This window comes from Oryza glaberrima, chromosome 4, assembly GCF_000147395.1.
Source record: "Oryza glaberrima chromosome 4, OglaRS2, whole genome shotgun sequence".
NCBI lineage: Eukaryota > Viridiplantae > Streptophyta > Magnoliopsida > Poales > Poaceae > Oryza > Oryza glaberrima.
The window spans coordinates 2,238,971-2,260,621 of NC_068329.1; the positions used below are offsets into that span (position 1 = coordinate 2,238,971).

The 21,651-nt window shown below is 41.0% G+C and overlaps 2 protein-coding genes across 2 annotated transcripts; both read right to left on the bottom strand.

The window, feature by feature from the left end:
* Positions 1 to 12,381: 12,381 nt before the first annotated feature.
* LOC127771723 (uncharacterized) lies at positions 12,382 to 13,349 on the bottom strand. Its single transcript, XM_052297648.1, has one exon. It carries the CDS (start codon positions 13,212 to 13,214, stop codon positions 12,471 to 12,473), a length of 744 nt encoding a protein of 247 aa, XP_052153608.1. The 5' UTR covers positions 13,215 to 13,349; the 3' UTR covers positions 12,382 to 12,470.
* Position 13,350: 1 nt separating this feature from the next.
* LOC127771722 (uncharacterized) lies at positions 13,351 to 15,462 on the bottom strand. The gene has a single exon (XM_052297647.1). It carries the CDS (start codon positions 15,433 to 15,435, stop codon positions 13,372 to 13,374), a length of 2,064 nt encoding a protein of 687 aa, XP_052153607.1. The 5' UTR covers positions 15,436 to 15,462; the 3' UTR covers positions 13,351 to 13,371.
* Positions 15,463 to 21,651: the final 6,189 nt, after the last annotated feature.

Consider the following 21,651-nt stretch of genomic DNA (forward strand, 5'->3'; position numbering starts at 1 on the left):
TTACATCGCCATAGATGTGGACCTCACTGCAGCCACCACAATGACCGCATTCTCCCTCCTACCCTTCGCTATCGCCTCCACCGCACTACCGCCGCCACACTTGCAGGAACAACGGTGGTGGACAAGAGGTTGAGGCTGAGGACATGTGGTGTGAGGTGCAGTGGAAGGCAACGTGGCCACGGCACACGAAACCGGTGGTGGTCGCTGACGAGCCCACAGGGGCCATGTCCGACGACAGAGATGGGCGCATTCATGCTAGCGGGCAATGGCGACGGCGGTGTGAGGCGGGCACACAACCTGACCAATGTCAGCCTGGAGGGAAAGAAGAGGTGCGTGGATCTCAGGCTGGTCTACTTCCTGGCCTGCCCCTTTCTCGGTGGGGCACACGAGTGGTTGATCATTTGGAGGTCGAGACCGCTAGATCCGGCGGACTAGAGCTCAACAAACCGCTGGATCTAGCTCAGCAGCAGCAGTGTCCTTGTGTTCTTCGGCATCCTTGTCCTCTCCGTACATGTTTGATATTGGTGTTGATATGTGGATTTTGTTTTATATATATATATATATATATATATATATATATATATATATATATACACATATATTGGTTAGAATGCCAAACGATTTTTGGGGTGATGGGGCTATGATTTTGTTCTTGATTATTTGTGTTCGTTCTTGATCGATTGATCTCGGGGCGATGGGATCTCTTGAAGCATCGACTCGATTTGAGCCGACGCATCAAGCCATCCTTTTTAAAAAATTCCTTGAACCTTAAAGGTGTCGGATCCTAAACCGGCACTGGCCATCCTTTTTAAAAAAATCCTTGAACTTTAAAGGTGTCAGATCCTAAACCGGTACCTTTGTTTCTCCTCATCGGTGCCGCTAATGGGGTTCCCAATCGGCTCCCATTTATGAGCTACTAGGTCCCGATCTTCCGATAGGTAATGATAACTCTCGATTTTATGGATAAACACGATCCGGCTTTCGATTAGCACAATCCAAACCCTACAATCGCAGCACCACAAGAACACAAGAACACAAGAAAGAACAAGGTTTCGATTAACCTCACCGATTTTATGGACAAACACAATCCGGCTTTCGATTAACCTCGCCGATCGATAAAGCTAATCCTTGCAAGTGAATTTGAAGAACACAAGAAAGAACAAGGTACACTGCAATTCAATTAAGCTTTCAAATTTGGGGTTTCACAAACTGAGCTAGCGGTAAAACTAAAATGGTAGAAATAATCTAAGAAAACCTAAGTATAAACTATGACGAGTACTGAATAAAATGATTAGGGATATGCTAGGGTTGCCCTAGGGTGCCAACTCCTTGGGCTTAGCTCATGACACAATTAAAAGGCCCGAGGCCTAAATTAAATTCGGACTGGATAAGGTATGTGGATTATTTTGTAGATTACCGATAGTCTAGGAGGAATTTTGATGTGGGACGAAAACCATTTGAATGTAGACTCCATAATCTTTCCAATAAGTACTCATGGGCCCCGAGTTTTCTTTTAGCACGAGATCAGCGGCTAGGATCAAATCCGAATATAAAACGTGCAAAATTTTATCTCATGCTTTCTATGGATCAAAAGTGATGTGGTGGGTTAGGACTAGACTTGCAGAAAATCTTGGTTTGATCCCCAGTCAACTTTTTTTATCATCCATGTATTCCTTGATCCAAGCAAGTACCTCTGTTTAAATATATCGTTTGTTCAAACACATAAAACTCATAGTGCAGTATCATCTGTTTAAATATATAACATGTAAATCGTACATAGAAAATATGCACCTTTGGTTACTGAATATATAAGGTATTCATGGTCATATGTGATCGAGTGATATCCTAATCATTTAGTTTTATGTATTAGTGAGAGAGTGCGCTACAGAAGACCGTGTCATGGATCTGCGGAGCCAGTTCACCATCTCCTGTACGGCAGCCTCTTTGCTGCACTGTATGTACGTACCTTCTGTCTGTACTGTGTGTAAGTCTTATTGGATTTTATAGGAGCAATTATAACCAAGTACAACATAAATCATTCAAATTTCCAGAAATAGTTCAATGTTGTATATCATAACCTAGCTAGAACATCTGGCTTTGTGTGCTGATGCTCATTAGGAAAAACATTAGAGGTGAACAACGTTTGCAGAATTCTTTGCCACATTAGCCAAATTATCTTTTTCAACGCATATCCAATTTTAGATACGGCACCATTGTAGCATACGTTTAACAAACTTGTTTCCTAAGCAATCCTGATTGCCAGAGAGGGTAGCCACACTTTACTGCTTTTCGTGAACTTTCAAGGCGTTGATCCTTTTCCTCTTTGAGATCGGCAATAAAGTGGATATTATATAGTTTGTAGAAAACGTTGTTTGTCCAAGATGAGTAGTGTAATGTTAATTTGTAAAAGATCAAATTGATTGTACAGTGTAGTAATTATGTTCGGGAACCTGGCACCTGGTTTTGCGGCCGTGGTTTTTTGCCATATATCCGACTTTATGGAACTTTTCATATTGTAAGGAGGGAAAGCAAATTATTAATTAATTCTCTTTCCAGGGTGGTTTCTTGGAGATCTCTTATAAATTTAATACGAAAGCTAGCCTTAATTAGTAAGTTAAGGCCACGCTGCCTCATTTCTAATTTATCCCAACTTATCAAACAATAATGGTACATAGTGGCACTGGTGGAGAAACCATCTTTCATCGGTCGGGCTATTTCCACAATAGTTCCGGTTGCAACAAAAACCAGGACTAAAGATGATCTTTAGTCCCGGTTAAAAAGGGTAACGGGCATATTTGATCTTTAGTCCCGGTTAGTAACACCAACCGGGACTAAAGATGATGCTGTCAGGGCTTGTCAGGCCCCCCCGGTATCTTTAGTCCCGGTTCATGTTACCAACCGGGACTAAAGATCGTAACTTTAGTCCCGGTTGATCCCAGTGATCTTTAGTACCGGTTGGTACCACCAACCGGGACTAAAGTCCCACCCCTTTATATATGTCTTCTTCCACCTCCAGCCTGAGCAAACTTCAAAATTTCTTCAAAAAAGAGGGGAGGTCATGCCAAAATTTATAGTGAATTTACTTTGGTGATTATATACAAATCGGAGGTGCCTAAAAGGTTAGCAACTTCATCCTCCAATGTTTTTTTTTGTCATATTATATTTGGAGCTATGTTTTGCACACTTTTTTATCTCCAAAATTTTATTGTAAGTTTATGAGAGAGAAAATTTGTGTGGGAAAAGAAAGAATATATAGAAATTTTGTTTATTTGCTAAATAAGGTTTTATAAAATAGTTGAGTAGGAAAATATAGTGAAAGTTAATCTTAAATAAAAGAAAACAAACTAAATTGAAAATTAAAAGAATTTAAAACTTAAAAAATAATAAATAAGAATTATTTGGTGGAATATTTTATAATTTTTGTATGAATAATGATATGTCATTATTGTATGACTGTTGAAAGAGTTTGTGATTATTTTATCATTACTGTATGACTGTCATTATTGTACTAATGATTATTTGTGTCCGATTTTTTTTTCATTTCATGTAGATGGATCGGCAATGGATGTACGCTGACCGGCGGTCCAAAGAGTTTATTGACGGCGTGCATTATTTTTTGAGAGTGGCCGAAGCTAACAAGCAGAAGGGTTTTATTTGTTGTCCATGCAATAAGTGTAAGAATCAGAAGGAGTATTCTGCATCCAGGACTATTCATTTCCACTTGTTTGAGTCGGGGTTCATGCCAAGCTATAATTGTTGGACATCCCACGGAGAGCAAGGGGTTGAAATGGAAGAAGATGAAGTGGAAGACGACAATATTCCAGACTTTGCTCAGTACGCTGGATTTGAAGGAAATCAAACGGACGAGGAGGATAGAGATGCTGATTATAACGACGTTGCGGATGATCTTGGTCAGATGTTGCAGGATGCCAAGGAGGACTGCGAAAGTGAAAAGGGGGCCCATAAATTGGACAATATGTTAGAGGACCACAGAACGTCGTTGTACCCAGGTTGTGAGCAGGGGCACAAAAAGTTGGATACCACTCTGGAGTTCTTGCAATGGAAGGTAAAAAATGGTGTTAGTGACAAGGCATTTGGCGATTTATTGAAACTCGTCAAGGACATTCTTCGGAGGGAAACAAATTGCCCGAGACAACGTACGAGGCTAAGAAGATAGTCTGCCCTCTAGGACTGGAAGTTCAGAAGATTCACGTATGTCCGAATGATTGTATCCTATATCGTGGTGAGTAGTACGAGAACCTAGAAGCATGCCTTGTTTGTAAAGCACTACGATACAAGATTATACGAGATGATCCAGGTGAGGTTGACGGGCAGCTAACGAAGAAGAGAATTCTTGCTAAGGTGATGTGGTATTTCCCTATAATAGCACGGCTAAGGCGTTTGTTTAGGAACAAGGGGAATGCTAGAATGATGCGTTGGTACGCTGAAGAACGTCAATAGGACGGGATGCTGAGACACCCCGCAGATGGTTCGCAGTGGCGAAGCATCGACAGAAAATTTAAAGACTTTGGAAAGGACGCACGAAACATACGGTTTGGTTTAAGTACGGATGGCATGAATTCTTTTGGAGAGATAAACAGCGGCCATAGCACTTGGCCCGTTACGATGTGTATCTACAACCTCCCCCCTTGGCTATGCATGAAGAGGAAGTACATAATAATGCCGATTATTATTCAAGGCCCCAAGCAACCTGGTAACGACATCGATGTATTCCTAAGACCACTGGTCAAAGATCTTAAATTATTGTAGAAGAAGGAAGGTGTCCCCGTGTGGGACGAGGACAAACAAGAGGAGTTTAACCTACGAGCGCTGCTGTTCGTAACCATCAACGATTGGCCTGCACTTAGCAACCTATCTGAGCAGTCAAACAAGGGGTACAAGGCTTACACTCACTGTATGGATGAAACAGAAAGTACGTACCTTAAGCACTGTAGGAAGGTTGTGTACATGGGTCATCGTCGATTTCTTGCTGCAAACCACCTAGTACGGAAGAAAGGCAAGCACTTTGAACATAAGGCGGACCACCGTACGAAGCCTAAACATCACAGCGGGAAAACAGTGTTTGCTATGGTGAAAGATCTTAAAGTAGTGTTTGGAAAGGGGCATGGCAGCCAGCCTATAGAGTGCGAAGATGGTCACATGGCAATGTGGAAAAAAACTCCATATTTTGGGAGTTACCCTATTGGGAATTCTTAGACGTCCGCCACGCAATCGACGTGATGCACCTCACTAAGAACCTTTGCGTAAACCTTCTTGGCTTACTAGGTGTATATGGAAAGTCGAAAGATACACTGTAAGCACGTAATGATCTGAAGCATATGGAACAACGCGGCGACCTTCACCTGGAACCAAAGGAGAAAGGCAGCCATTACTTGAGTCCAGCCAGCTACACTCTTAGCAAGGCAAAGAAGGAAAGTATGTTTCAATGCTTGGAGAGCATCAAGGTACCATCTGGATACTCCACGAATATAAAGCGAATAATAAACACGAAGGAGAAGAAGTTCACAAACCTAAAGTCTCATGACTGTCACGTGTTGATGACACAGCTGCTACTAGTTATAATAAGGGGTATCCTCCCAGACAATGTCCAGGCAACAATAACAAAGCTATGTTCTTTCATGAACGCAATTTCGCAGAAGGTCATCGATCCGGATAGGTTAGAAGCCCTTCAGAATGATGTGGTGCAATGTCTTGTCAGCTTTGAGTTGATATTTTCACCTTCATTTTTCAATATAATGACGCATCTGCTTTGTCGCCTAGTGAAAGAGATCGGTATTCTCGGGACTAAAGATGGATCAGCCGGCCACATGGTTGACCGATTACGAACCGGGACTAAAGATCAATCTTTAGTCCCGGTTATTTCACCCGGGACTAAAGATCGCTATCTTTAGTCCCGGATTCGTAGTCCCGGTTGGACAACCGGGACTAAAGAGGTGTTACGAACCAGGACTACAAACGATTTCTCCACCAGTGTGGCATCCCGTTAGTTAGGCTAGTACTTATCTATACACAACTAGAAAAGTCATGCAAAAGAATAAAAATGTCCCGTTCGATATCATCTAGTGGACTTCCCTTTGACGGAGGGCAGGTTAACCCTATAATATAAATTATGACTTCACTACGTTAGAGTCGTCAACGTCCTCGGTCGACTTCGCTAATTTGATGACGCATGATTTTACTACACATGAATAGTAGTACTATATTTTATGTGTATGGATGGAAATATATATATATATGCTTGTCTAGATCATTACGTAGTTTTAGATGTATATATAGGGGTATAATCAGGAAACGAGGGTTGCAGCTGGATGGCCGTAGCAGGACCTGGAAAACAGAGCCTGATGTCGTTAGGAATGTGGAAATGCTGTTTAATTTATACCCCATGTGTTATCGAGTTCCTTATCATTCAATTAATTCGAGCTTTGTTATGCAGAAAGTCGTCTTCTTCCTCACCCTTTTTTGGTGGCATCAAGCTTCCAGCATCCTGCCTAGCATCGTCTGGCCGACAAAATATTTTCCTGTGGGATTGTCTAGTTTTCAGCTGCTCGAAAATTTACACATATTGACTTTTAAATGGCTAGGAAAACATCAAGATTAGTGCCCTATAGTAAATTGATCTCAAGACACTGTCAAGTATCAACCATCGGTTATTTCAAAGTTCAAATCTAAGGAATACAATTTGTATGGGCTGACATGGATTAATCTATCTATCTATTATATACTAAAAATCTATTAATCTTACTACAAACGCTTCTAAACCGTCATGTGGCGTTCCTATAAACGCTCTTAGATTGCCACGTGGCATTTTATAATCTCACCGTCGATTTTCATTTAAATTAGTGGACCCGTTATTTTAGACCATTAGATTAGATTTATTTGCTTCCTACATACGTAGCACAATGGAAAAAAAAAGGAAATATCAAGTAACGTACGTCCGCACAATGGAAAACAAAAGAAAAATCTCACGTAAGTACGCACCACGGAAAAAAAAGAAATCTCATGTACGGAAAAAAAGAATCTCATGTACGTACGTAAAATTGGAAAAAAAACTTTAGATACTGTTCAGTACGGAAAAAAAGAATCTCATGTACGTACGTACAATTGGAAAAAAAAAACTTTAGATACTGTTCATTTAAAAATGGTACAGATGTAATATGTACGATAGAAAAACTATTAAAAGGTACTATTCACTTGAAAAAAAATTGCATACGTATGAGAGTAAAATGAAAAGCTATAAGACCTACTTTGGTAGAAAAATAGATGGTTTTTTAAAATAGTATTATCTATAGTAGAAAAACAAAATTTATTACTCCAAAATATGGTAAAAAAAGTACAATAAAAATATATGTTTTTAGCTGCTCGGACATTTTTCTTACTGGTGAGGCTTTAAAAAGTCGATCTAACAATAACTTACCTTCTATTTTATTTATGCATACCAGTGAAATGGTACAAGATAAAATAATATATAGTCACTTTCTTTTTATTATTTTTCATACATGTTTGAATGACATTCAAGGGATAGTAAATTGGTGTTAGAAGAATATACATTTTACAAGTGAAGTAGACAACATGTCATAAATTCTAATTGTGATTTTTATCATAAATAACACACTAGAACAGATACCCTCATCTCAATCAGGCGGTAAGCCTCATCTCAATCGGGCATGGCGTCCGTCACAGGTTAGAAGTCACTGATGTGAAGAGCTATCTCAATCGGGCAAACGGCCGTCACGGATGATTCAATCTCAATCGGGCCCTAAGTAAAGCCCGTCACCGATAGCTTTGACCCAGACGACCAGTCAAACTATATCCCGTCACAGATGACCTATCTCAATCAGGCCACAACTAGCGCCCGTCACAGATGACCCTTATCTGTGACGGGCATTAACTATAGCCCGTCACAGATGACTGTGACGGGCATTAACTTATGCTAGAGTTAATGCCCATCACAGATGAGTATATTCCAAAAATAAATAAATTTTATTTTTTGGCTAGCCCTCACTCGTGTGCACCCACGCGGGAAGTTCAAACTTCCCAGTTAGTCACACATCCCAAAATTGCTACAGACCAAACACACTTAACATCAAAGTTCTTTAGAGATTGGCTTCCAGAAAAGTAAATGTAACATGTTGGTATGAGTATTCTATTAATCCTATTATGCCCTAGGCCAGGATGTCAAATTAGGGTTATTAAATGATATCGAATGGAAAAGTCACCAAAACCAAAGTTGTAGAACTCATCAAGGTGCAAAATTTTTATTTTGGTCATTTCTCCATTTGACTCTATTTAATCAATTTGAAATTTGAAATTCAAAGTTTGAAAAGTTCAAATAGAATTTTAGATCAGTGAACGACTTCAACTGAAAAAGTCATCAACAACAAAGTTGTATAACTCATCAAAATCTATAACTTTTATTTTGGTCATTTTTCTATATAACATTTTTTGAACCGTTTGAATTTGAATTTGAAAATATGACAACTTCAAACAATATTCTCAAATACTAAATGATATCAACTGAAAAAGTCATCAACAACAAAGTTGAATAACTCATCAAGATCTAAAACTTTTGTTTTTGTCATTTCTTCATACGACAAAGTGATAGTAACATTGTTCACAAAATTGACATATCTCTTATCTGGTATTTTATAAACTATAACACATATATGTAAAATTTATGAATAAAATTACTAACATTCATCAGATGAAGAAATAACAAAAATAAAAGTTTTAGATCTTGATGAGTTATTCAACTTTGTTGTTGATGACTTTTTCAATTGAAATCATTTAGTATTTGAAAATGTTGTTTGAAGTTGTCATATTTTTAAATTCAAATTCAAAATGTTCAAAAAAATGTTATATTGAAAAATGACCAAACTGAAATTTGTAAATATTGATAAGTTATACAACTTTGTTGTTGACATTTTTTCCATTTGAAATCATTTACTACCCGTAAAATTATTTTGCTATAGTCAACTTACAAATATAAACATTTCATATGAAAAATGGAAAAATAGTCATCGGCTACGGGCTTTAGTTAATGCTCGATAGAGATTAAGTATATAGCCCGTCACTGATGAGTCATCTGTGACAGGCCTAGTTGTTATCTCAAACGAGCCTCAAGTTGGTACACGTCACAGATGATGGTCATCTGTGACGGGCCACAACTTTAGGCCTGTTTGAGATATGGAATTTTATCTCTATTGGGCCTAAAGTTGTGGCCCATCACTGATAGGTGTCATCCGTGACGGGCTTAAATTTTATACCCATCTAACATGTCTGTGCGACCATATCTCAATCGGGCACTTTTCGGCCCGATTGAGATGACTTCCTTGTGACGGCCCGGTATTTCTAAGCATATTAGAGCCCGCCACAGATAGAAGGATCTGTACTAGTGACACAATGGTCCAAATAGATAAAAAGTGAACGTATGATTTAAAAGTTAAAAATTATGACGATCTAAAATATATTGTTAAAAATAAAAATATAATTTTGAAGATTGTGGTAATTTAAAAATTATTGTTGCAAATATTTTCATAAAGAGAAAAAGGGAGAAAAAGTAATCAAGAGGATAAACTTCCTACAAACCCTTCTAATATGCTATATAGTACCCTATAAACACTCATATACCGTCATGTGACGCTCTAATAAATAATAGAAATTGTAAGAAAAAGACAAAACATTCGACCATCGATTTTCATTTAATCTGGTGGACCCATTATTTTTAACCATTAGATCTATCTTAAAAAGTACTAATTAAATTTATATGTAAAAAGGCCCATGTCGTAATACCACTACCGGCCAATATACATGCACGTAGGTATTCCTCCTTAGGAAAAGTATATACCTATGTACAGTACATACACATGTATTCCTCCTTAAGAAAAAAATATGTTCCTATGTACGGTACATACACACGTCGGATCCCACATCTTTATTTTTCTTTTTTTTTTCTTCTCATTTAGATTTGGTGGAAATCCGAACTAATAATTTAAACCCATATTAACTATGCTTTAAGCTGTAAAAATATATATGCTATTTCGAGTTGTATTCAAATTAGTCGTATGTCATCGAAACATCTAAAAAAATATAAATAAATTAAAAGTACAGATTATGTGGTTGCTAAATTAGACTTACATTTTCCAAAATAAAAACAACTTCAACTGTGGGTAGAGTTTCAAAAATTACTCACTCCCTATTGTAAAAGAAATACTGATATGGCAAAAGGATGTTACTAAATTTATCATAAATATATTTTTATGTATTATGTGTTTACTCTATTCATATATTACTAGAAAATTGAATATCAAATATATTTGTTTGACACCTTATAAATATCATTTTTCTCCTACTTAGCCTTTGTTCGATCTGGCTCATTGATTTAGCTTATCCAAGACACACGAAAAGACACAAGTAATTAGCACATGATTAACCGAGTATATATGAAATATTATAAACTTGAAAATGGATTTTATTTTTTTAGAAAACTTCTATGATAAAAATTATTTTGTAAAATACACATCATTTAGCAATTCGGTAAACGTGGTCTATCCGGTAAGCACTTTAGAACTTAAACAACTAATCCATCTCTCCTAAGAACTTGCTAATCCCTCTCAATGCACGTACATACACAAGAGATGTCAAAAAAAAGAAAAGTGCATATATGGTCCACCCCGTCTAGTAGTTTTCTGTTTTTCTTTGTAGCCCTAAGGTTTTCCTCAAATTATACATATATATAGAGACCACTCTTTGCGAAGTTGACAAATAAGCCATGCTGCCATGGCGCTGCTTCATGCCACCCTCGCCAATTTTTTTGAAAGTATTTTTTTAACTAACAATGTAAAAGGCAATGATAGGCGGTCATATAAACGTGTGCACACCCACCCAATGAATGCACATATACACACCCTACCTCCTAAGAGAGAAAAATATTTGTCCAAAAAAAATAAAAAGGTATGTAGATATGAGAGACTACCATTCGCAAGAAAAAACTTACATACATACATACAATCCAAAATGTCATATGGAACCATATTTTATCTTTTTTAATTATGTTGTTCTCATATAAATTGTGCTGACAATCAGTACAAATAATTTTGACAATATAGAGTATTCCTTTGTATATTACCTATGAACATGCATAGGTAAATTAGATGTATAATAAAAGAAAAAAAATGAACACTCATATTATGTTTACAAAGGATGATAATAGGTAAGTTTACATATAACCGAAACAAAGCGATTTTTGTTTGAATATGATAGAAATTATTATTTAGTATAACAAAATCTATGGTTGATTTCACAGTATAAATATTTTCTTCTTTTACGGTAAGGTTGTGAGGTAATCTATGATTTTTTAGATGATATATGATTTTTTACAGAAGTTTTTTATAAAAAAAATAATAAATTGCCCGCGCATCTGCGTGGGCTTCCTTCCTAGTTAAATATAGAAGTTGATCAGAACATTCACGCAAAACCAGGTCTCACCGCAGGTGTTTAGATGGTCAGAGTGGAAATTGAACTTCGGTAATCTTTAGTGTTGTCGTCGAGTTCTGCAAATGTAACAACAAATATAAGGATACAAGATTCAATCGTAGCAGGGATAAAGGTCAGGAGGGTTACGAGGACATATATCCCGAACCGAAATCTATGTTTTGTCATCTACCCCGTGCATTCATATGCCAGGTGGGAGCAAGCTTGCAGCAGCTGGATACGACGACGTTTAAATTCCTCTGTGACTTCATATCCCGGCAACCCTTCTTCTTGGAAGTTATCCATTTTGTCTATGAAACTTTGGAGAGAAGGGATCAAGGATAGTTTGGATGTCCACGAGGAGGTCGTCTCAGGCTTCTCACTCAGGACATTTAGGTTGGCCATGCATTCCTCCACATGAAGATAGAACCACTTCGATCTCCATTGTCCTTGAGAGGAGTGGCAATTGAAGGTGATATACTTTGCCCGTAGACCTTCTCGTAGGCAAAAGCCACAACATCCGGAAATGCGACGGGATTCCTGCGACCTCAATTCATAAAAGCATCTAAATAGATCTACCTTCCTAGTTGATCTAACGGTTAAAAATATTAGGTCCACCTAACTAAATGATAATCAATGGCTAGATATTATTTTTACTCAGAATTTTTAGGAATTTCTCTAATTTATTAGAGTGCCATGTGACAGGGTACACATGACAGTTTAGGAGCGCTTGTAGGAAGTATAACTAACTTCTAGTATATAATAGATTTATACAATACGCCAATGAATCAGTAACCATTTTAAAAATATAAAAATTGCACTTACAGACATACAAGATTGATATATTTGGGAAATTTAGTGAGATATTATTGAAAGTGACAAACTCGATAGCACATCATTAATCCACGCAAACTCAGTGGCATTGTATACGGACTAGATATGAAAACAGCACAGATAAAGGAGATATAACAAGTACATAATTAATCATCATCTTTTTCTTCTGCTTGTTCTGCTTCTTCGGCTACACTAAGTTCTTTATCGATGTAGAACTTGCCAGCTTGTTCTGCCATAAGCCAGACGACGGTTGTCAGCTCGCCGCCTTCACCAAGCCTCTTGGCGTGTGACTCCCTGCTACACCGGTGGCTGACGTAGAGGAGCATCTGCACCCACATCTCAAACAAAAATTGCACCAAGTCGTCATCCCTTTTCTTTTCCGGGATAGACGTCGGCTTGCCATTCAGGGTTGTGGATTCGTGTGCAAACTTTTCGTTGAGGGCGGCAAGCATGAGTGCTAGCTTGGTTGCATACCGCAGGGCATTACCGCGAAGGGCTAGTTTCCCATCCTGCTGCAACACTGGGTTGTCCCTCTTCTTCCTGGCCAGAATTTCTGCAAGTTTGTTAGCATCGCCATTGACGCCGGGGGCAAGCTCCTTCGACAGTGCCCTGCAAGTTTGTCTGTACAGCTTGCCAAGGGCGAGGCCTGGTACCATTGATGGGCGTTCCACCATGAGGAATATCATGTAGTTGGATAGAAGCTTAATTGCTTCCACACGCTGGTGGGTCTGATGATCAGTGTCTTGTTGTTGTTTCATGGCCGCCAGCTCGTCGTCGGACTCAGATGTGCGGAGGAAGACGTCTGTGGCGATGTGCCAGATGAGGATGCCCTCCTGGATCTCGTCGCGGAGGTACCGTTTGAGATCACCCAAACCTTCCTTCTTGGCCATCAGATTACGCAGTGCGAGCTGGCCCCTTTCTGCCTTAATTAAACCAACCGAGTCTGTGGCTGCACCCTCTAGCTTTGTTAGTTCTGCTGAAGGTTTGCTCACTTCGGGTGTTTGGCGGTGAACACCACGTCGCAACTTCCGAGTAATCTCTGCAGTGTCAATACTCATTCTTCATCTGGTCCGAAGACTTATTACCAGACCTAATCTCTTCCTCATGGTCCGAAGAATTATCACTCAGGTCGTACCCAATCCCCTCCACGTTGTCCAAAGACTTATGACTCGTGTCCTCCTCCTCCCCATAAGACGCAAAGGTCTCACCGCCTGAAGAATTATCTCTTCGATCAGACCCAATCCTCTTTACGTGTTCATCCAAAGACTTATTACTCGTGTCCTTCCTACCAGACCCAAAGGTCTCATCGCTTGAAAAATTATCTCTCAGATCAGACCCAATCCCCTCCACGCGGTCCAAAGACTTATTCATCATGTCCTTCTCACCAGAGCCAATCCCTTCCTCATGGTCCGAAGAATTATCACTCAGGTCAAACCCAATCCCCTCCATGTGGTTCGAAGAATTATTACTTAGGTGCTTATTACCAGATCCAATCCCTTCCCCATGGCCCGAAGAATTATCATTCAGATCAGACTCATTCCCCTCGACATGGTCCGAAGACTTATTAGTCAGGTCCTTATTACTTGTCCCAATCCACTTCACATGGTGTGAAGAATGATCACCCAGGTCAGATCCAATCCCTTCCATGTGATCCGAGGGATTGTTAGTCAGATCTTTCTTAGCCAACCCAATCCCCTCCTTACTCATGTCCTTATTACCTGTCCCACTATTCCCCTCCATATTAGTCCTCAAAATCACTCTTGTCAGCTCCTCAAAGACCAATTCCATGACACCTTTAGGAATCTCTTCTGTTGTGGTGGTATAGTTCTTCTTCTCACTAGTTGCAGTACAAAACTGCAGTACGTTGTACTGCCCAATCGCACCAGACCACCTCCTTCTGTCATGCGCGTTGACGAGCTCGCGGAGGTACTCCAGCCAGCGGTGAAGCCGACGCCACATCCCACTGTGCACGGCTGCGCGGTACAACCACCCATGTCGTCGTCTCGGCATGCCAAGGACCAGGTAGGCGTATGCCCAGCCCGATCCGGCCGCCGACAGCAGCGACACCATGTCTAGCAGGATGGCACCCACCAGCAACGCGTAGGTGATGCCGACGTCAACAAGCACATGAGGAGAATTCATGGCGGCGATGGAGGTAGCGCCCACGCTACTTGTGGTGCTGCGACTGAGATGAAAGAGCAGCAAGGCGGCGGTGGTGGCGAGCGGCGAGAAGACACGGAGGCAGTAGCCGTACCAGGTGTGGATCACACCAGCCTTGGTGTACATGATGTCGTACAGCAGAGACACCTCCATCTGGAACACCGTCCATCTCTTCTCCCACTCCCATTCATCAGAAAATATCGTCCTACGAAGATAAGATGTATTCTTTGCATTCGCCGATGAGGAGTCCACCAAGGCGCTCTTGCAAACCTCAAACTGGGAGTGAGCATAAAGCAGGAGATATTCGGGAGTTCGACCATTTCTATTAATATCGGGCACTTGAGGAGGCTCCTCTTGCTTCTCGTCGTCGCCGTTCTCCAAAGCGCTCCGGATGTCGCTCATGTTTGCATTGTAGAGCGCCCATATCCTCTCCGCGTACTTGGCAACGCCGACGGCGAATATCACCCACGCCGCCGGGAGCAGCAGACCGCTGCCGGCGGGGAATGTTTTGTAGAGGACGTAGGCGGCGCCGAGGACCTGCGTGAAGAAGTCCTTCTGGAGAATTCGCTTCCAGAGCTGGTTGTCCTCGAGGGAGTAGGCGGTGATGGAGTCCGGGCCACCGAGGTGCAGCAGCAGGAACGGCGCCCAGAACGCCACCAGCTGCTGCCGCTCCGGCGGCCGTGAGTTCACCGAGAGGTGGCCGAGGCCGTACGTGGCGGCGGAGTCGGCCAGCAGGTACGAGGTCCACACGATCGACTTCACCACAGCTGAGTTGCTGCGCCGCCGGTAGCCGGCTAAGAACAGGGCGGTCACCTGCAGGACGAAGCTGGAAACCACGATGAATTCGATCTCCCATGCATTCACGAACTGCACCGCCACATTGTTGTTGTACTTTATCAGGGATCCAACTCCATCTGCAGCCATCCGGCGGTAATGAGCTGGAGCAGCCATCAATTGCTCCCCGTACGAGCTGTCAGCTGTGTGGTCTGATTCTCTGATCTATTCGATTAATTGCTATGTTCGCTTCATCCCAATATATAGTTATAAAATGGAAAAATATTAAAGAGATAACGCTAATTAAAAAATATATATAGAGTATAGATCAAGAGAGGATAATGATTGTTAACTTTTTCATAATTAATTATATATCTTTATTATTGCCTTGGATGTACACCAAATGCTTTTCAACAATATGCAATATAAAACATAAAAAGGGATTCTGTGTGGTTTGAGCCACGTCATTTTTTAGGTGGAGATTTACTCCGGTCCAACAAAAAGTATCTCGAGGTACCGGTACCTCACGGTATCAAAGCGTTTCCGATCGTTGGATCTAACAATGCCCATCTTATCCTGTTAGATCCAACGAACGAAAACGATTTGGTACCGTAAGGTTGTGAGGTACCGTACCTCGAGGTACTTTTTATTTGCACCGGAGCAAATCTCTTCCTTTTCCTCTTTGAGATCGGCAATAAAGTGGATTATAGATTGTGGAGAACGTTGTTTGTCCAAGATGAGTTGTGTAATGTTTGTAAAAGATTAATTTGATTGTACAGTGTAGTAATTATGTTCGGGAACCTTGCACCTGGTTTTGCGGCCGTTGTTTTGCCATATATCCGACTTTATGGAACTTTTCATATTGTAAGGAGGGAGAGCTAATGATTAATTCTATTTCTAGGTGGTTTCCTGGAGATCACTAATAAATTTAATACGAAAGCTAGCGTTAGTTAGTTAGTTAATTAATTAGGGCCCTGCTGCTTGATTTCTAATTTATCCCAACTTGTCAAACAATATTTGTACGTTGTGGCATCCCTTTAGTTAGGCTAGTACTTATCTATACACAACTAGAAAAGTTCTGCCAAAAAAAATGCTACTCCCTCTGTTTCATATTATAAGACTCTAGCATTGCCCACATTTATATATATGTTAATAAATCTAGACATATACTGGAAAATCTTATAACATGAAAATGGAGGAAGTATGTTTGACATCATCTAGTCGACTTCCCTTTGACGGAGGGCAGGTTAACCCTATAATATAAATTATGACTTCCCTGTGTTAGGGTTGTCGACATCGTCGGTCGACCTCGCTGATTTGGTGATGCATGAATTTACTACACATGAATATTATTACTATATTTTTATGTGTATGAATGCAATATATATATAAGTACATGCTTGTCTAGATCATTACGTACTATAGATGTATATATAGGGGAAAAGAGGGTTGCGGCTGGATGGCCGTAGCAGGACCTTACTATGGTATATCAGGTCATCTCTAATGGGTCGTAACCTTCACCTTTAATGGGTTTGGTCCTGATCAAATATTAGTAGTCACTGGTGACAATGGTCATCTATGATGGGACATAATTTTTCGTTCCATCACAGGTGAGGGTCTCCACAAGCTCATGTGTGGTTGCAACCCGTCAGTGGTGAGACACCTATGACGGGTGCAAAATTCGCGGACCATCAAAGATGTGCCCGTCACAGGTGACTCACCTCTGATAGATTGAAGTAGCAAATCCGTCATAGATGAGGTCATCTGTGATGTCATTTGTTTACCACTGTCAGTGATGAGGTGATATTCCAGCTCACACTCAATGTCACATTTTCTCTAGTTCAACACAGATGCATCCCAAAACTAACATCATACACACATGCATTACGTAGAACGTCACATATTCCCAATGCACATTCCTCTGCCATCGCTACTCGGATCAAAAGGACTACAGTCAAATCTAGGGTGGTGGGGAGAGATCCGGAAGGGGTGAGGGGTTCCTAATCCAGAGTGATGCCACCTCTGCTACTGTACCATAGCTAGCGTTGTCAAATTGGGGGATTTGCCACGTTTGAGCTCACCACATTGACTAGATCCGTCTACCACCTAGATCTGGTGGCCCCCGAGCTACGTTCGGATCTGGTAGCGAGCGGGAAAGAGGAGGACATGTGGCGGCAGCGAGGAGGACTAGTGGTGGGGTTGTGGAGTAGGACCTATGGCGTTGGTTGCAAGGATGAGGTCAGATCCGCCAGGGCCCCAGCCACTTCTTTCACCACACTGGAGAGGAAAGGGAGGTTAGGATCCCGACCGAACTGTAGCTAGCTTGGCTAGGTGGTCAACACACTCCTAGCCTCCACATCATAAACTTCTTCCCGAAGCACTCCCTCCTACTAGACCCACACTTCTGCCGCGAGGAGGAGAGCAGGGAGTGTTAAAGTTTGTGTCAGATATATGTACAATGTTAGTTATAGTTTTGGAGTTTGAGTTATACTAGATGTTAGAATTAGTGTAACAGTCGAACACTATCCTAAGCTCTCTCTTAAATAGTCGGGGGCTCTTCAAGAGTGGCTGTTAATTTCCTTCACTGCAGACGCTTTCCAGCCGAAAGTTCTGTTGGCAACTTTTTGCGACAAGTCGACAAGCACGATCGCAACACCTAAACGCCTTGCAGTGATATGGAGTCGCCAACCATCTCGATCTAGCCAAAGGGCCAAATCAAAATGGGTTTTGTAGAAAAACAGCTAAACCGGCTAGCGGAGCTGATTTAGAGATCAAAATCATCCTCTAGGCCGATTTAGATCGATATGAGGATAACTGCCCGTCTCGTGGGCAAAACGGAAGGTTTTCAGGAAAAACCTACAAAGAGGTGTCGCACTCTCACAGCGGCGGCAGACGGTTTACGGCGCAAACCGACAAAGATGGACTAAACTAGGGTAAAATAGAAAACATGGTAAAAGAATGATTCAAGTAGATTGTATTCGGGGGTTACAATGAATCGCCCTTGTCCCTTATATAGGGGTTGGTCTTGCCCTCTACAGGCTCTTCTCCACGTCCAACTCGGGATAGAAACTAAAGAAAACACGAAACATGCCTTCCCGAGCAAGGAAACTTCGAGACCCGGTGTAACAGACCTAGACTCGGACTCAGCCAGTCAGACCGGCCACATACCGCCGGTCTGACCGGCCCTCACCCGACGGTCTGACCAGCCAACACACGGTGGTCAGACTGACCCACTCTGAAGGAAACTCGACACTTTCCAAACTTTGGCAATTTTCCCCTATTTCGTCGATAGGTGCCAAATTTGGGTGTAAACACATGCCCCCCTGCCTTTTTGATGAACATCGTGAATCTAAAAGCATAGAACATGTTGTCTTAGGGCGATAATCCAATTAACGGCCACGCGACCTCCTAAGCATATTGCCAAACGCTAGGGATGTATTTCTTCAAGTATTTTCCAATGATTGCTCTCTGAAAAACGTTGTCCTTGAAGTGTCTCCATGTCTTCAAAAGTCTTCAAACGCTTGTCGATGACATCTTCAAAATTGCCTCCCATCAAGATCTTGTAATCTTCAACCGACAAGTCGTCTTGCTTGAAATACCGAAGAGAGCCAAGATTTACCTCAACTAGCAAAACGACAATTTCAACAATGTTTTATTACCCGACTCGGCTTATCCATTAGCCTAAGCATTGTAAAGAGAAAAACTCAACAACTTAATATCATAATATTCGGCAAAACTTCTCACTTCCTTGGATATAAAAGAAGCTCCTTTAATGTTTGAGGAATACCGAATCTATGAACAATATGCTTCAAAATAAAGTCAGTTTCCTCCGTACATGTAATATTCTCGAGCGGCACGGCTTCGGCCCACTTAGTGAAGTAATCCATTGCAACTAGCACGAACCAATGCCCTTTTGATGACAAACGATAAATTTGACTAATGAAATCCAAAGCCCAACCTTGGAACGGCCATAGTTTAATGATAGGATTCAACACAGCGGTAGGCGCTAATTGAACATTGCTGATCCGTTAACAAGCTTCACTCCCTCTATAGCATTTGAAACAATCATCAATCACTTTCGGCCAATAGAATCCTACTTTCCTAAACAACCAATCCATCTTACGGGCCGATTGATGAGTTCCACAAATCCTTTCATGTACATCTCCTATAGCAACCTTAGATTGATCATTATCTAAGCACTTTAAATGTACACCATCTATTTTTTCGGCGATATAATTCTCCATCAAGCAAAGTGTATTTGAACGCTTGCCGCCGAATTTTCCGATCAATCCTAAGACTAGGATCTTTCAAATATTCTATCAAAGGGATTCTCCAATTTTCTTCTACCTCCTAGGCACAAATGTCCGAATTTGCAATTAATTCGGCCTTTGAATTAATTATAGCGTGCCCCCCAGCTTCCTGTCCGGGATCGGTCAGACCGATCACACAACGCCGGTCAGACCGCCCTGTCTGCACGGTCAGACCGGCCATGCAGAGCCGGTCAGACCGCGGGTTACCACCAGTCAGACCGGTCATGCAATGCCAGTCAGACCGCCCCTCGTCTGTGATTCTACCAATTTCGTCCAACCTTTTGAAATCAAGCATCGGCTTTTAGTATATAAATTTTTCTTCACATAATAGCTAGATGCTTGATGTATCAAATTATTGGACCAAAATTTCTTCTCACTAGACATATGAAAAATTATAATTTCCAACTAACATGTCTAGATGAATACTAATTCAAGTGGCTTTTGAAAGAATAATCATCATGGCATCAAAACACTTAGCCACTTGAAGTATGATCAATAATGAACCACTAAAGTCATATGTGTCACATGCATAGATTCCAATAAACTACAAATGTAAGTAATCGGCTCGAGCAAATATGCAAAATATTAACAATGCCAATGTTCCTAAAGGAAACAACTCTAGAACAAATCATCACGTTGACCATTGACATTAGCCGAATTACTAATAAGCAAAACTTTCATGTTGCAATAAATATGAAATCTATATCTTATATGGTGATCCATAAAAACACATACGATTTGGCTTTAAATAAATATCAAAGACTCATGAGCCAAATCATACTTCAAACAAATTAAATGCCAACCTACCAATTCCACTACTTAGAACTGGCATTTGCAGCATGTATGTATAATATCAATTTGATAAGCAAAAACACACATGTGCTAGATAGTAAGCAATGTTCTAACATGGCATAGGCATATAATATGATGATGAACATAATAAACCCATACCTTGCCTTAGCATCCAACAAACGGCGGCTCAAAGATGTGATGTTGTATCCAACGTCATTCATCTCTCTCGATTTCCTCATGAGCATAGTAATGTCTTGCCCCCCAAGCAAAATCGGCTTTCTTGGTAACGCTATTTCGAAGGCAAGATAAATACCACACTAACACCCATAGCATCATGTGAAGGAGACTTATCTCTAATGACCGATGATTCTTCTCTCATGAAATTCAATTTATCACTACTATGGGAAATCACCGGTCTCTTAACTTTTACTTCTTTAAGTCTCCACATTTGCTTATATACCGTTCGAAGCTCTAAATTATTACATGTTTTGTTCTCCACATCTTCGGCCTCCTTTTCCTTTTTACCTATGGCCCGAAGACGCTGTAGCCTCCTCTTTTGAGAGCAAGATAAGCCGGAAGGTATCCACTTTAGCTGTGGTTGTTTTCCAGGAACTAACCAATGATTCTTGATATTTTTGGTCGAAGTGGAAGCTCCTGTGCTGCTCTCAATTTTCCCACTCTTCTCCAATGCCTCCCGGTCAGATCGGCCTCTTGGCCCGGTCAGACCGGCCACAAACCATCGGTCAGACAGGCTAGTAAGATCGATCAGACCGGCCACAGGTTGGCGGTCAGACCGGCCGGATGCCTCGGTCGGACCTCCGCTTTTGACAATTACGGTGTCGGCTTTGATCTCCTTTGCTTGTATGGTTTCCACCGCATCTCCAGTAAGGTACTTGAACATCTTGAGAATCCTTCTTGATAGTAACGACCTCCGAAGCTTTGGCTTCTTTCCTCACCCACACCTTCTTCACCTTTTTCACCTTTGATCCACCGGACCGATTCTTTTGTGGGAAACGGTCTTGACGAGAGTTAAAATGACTTGGTACTGTCCTAGGTGATTGCTTCCATTCTTGATGACACGGCATAGGTGGTTGATGCATCCACGGCATGTAATACATATAAGGATAACCAAACGGTGACATCGGATACGGATACCATGGCATCACAACCGGAGGTTTGTATGGAGTTGGTATAGTTGATGGCTCCGATTGCTTTGGTGTTTGACCAAATCTCTTCCTACGAGATGATCTTGGTCTTTTTGAATCACTAGTTTGATTATCAAATCGTTGAC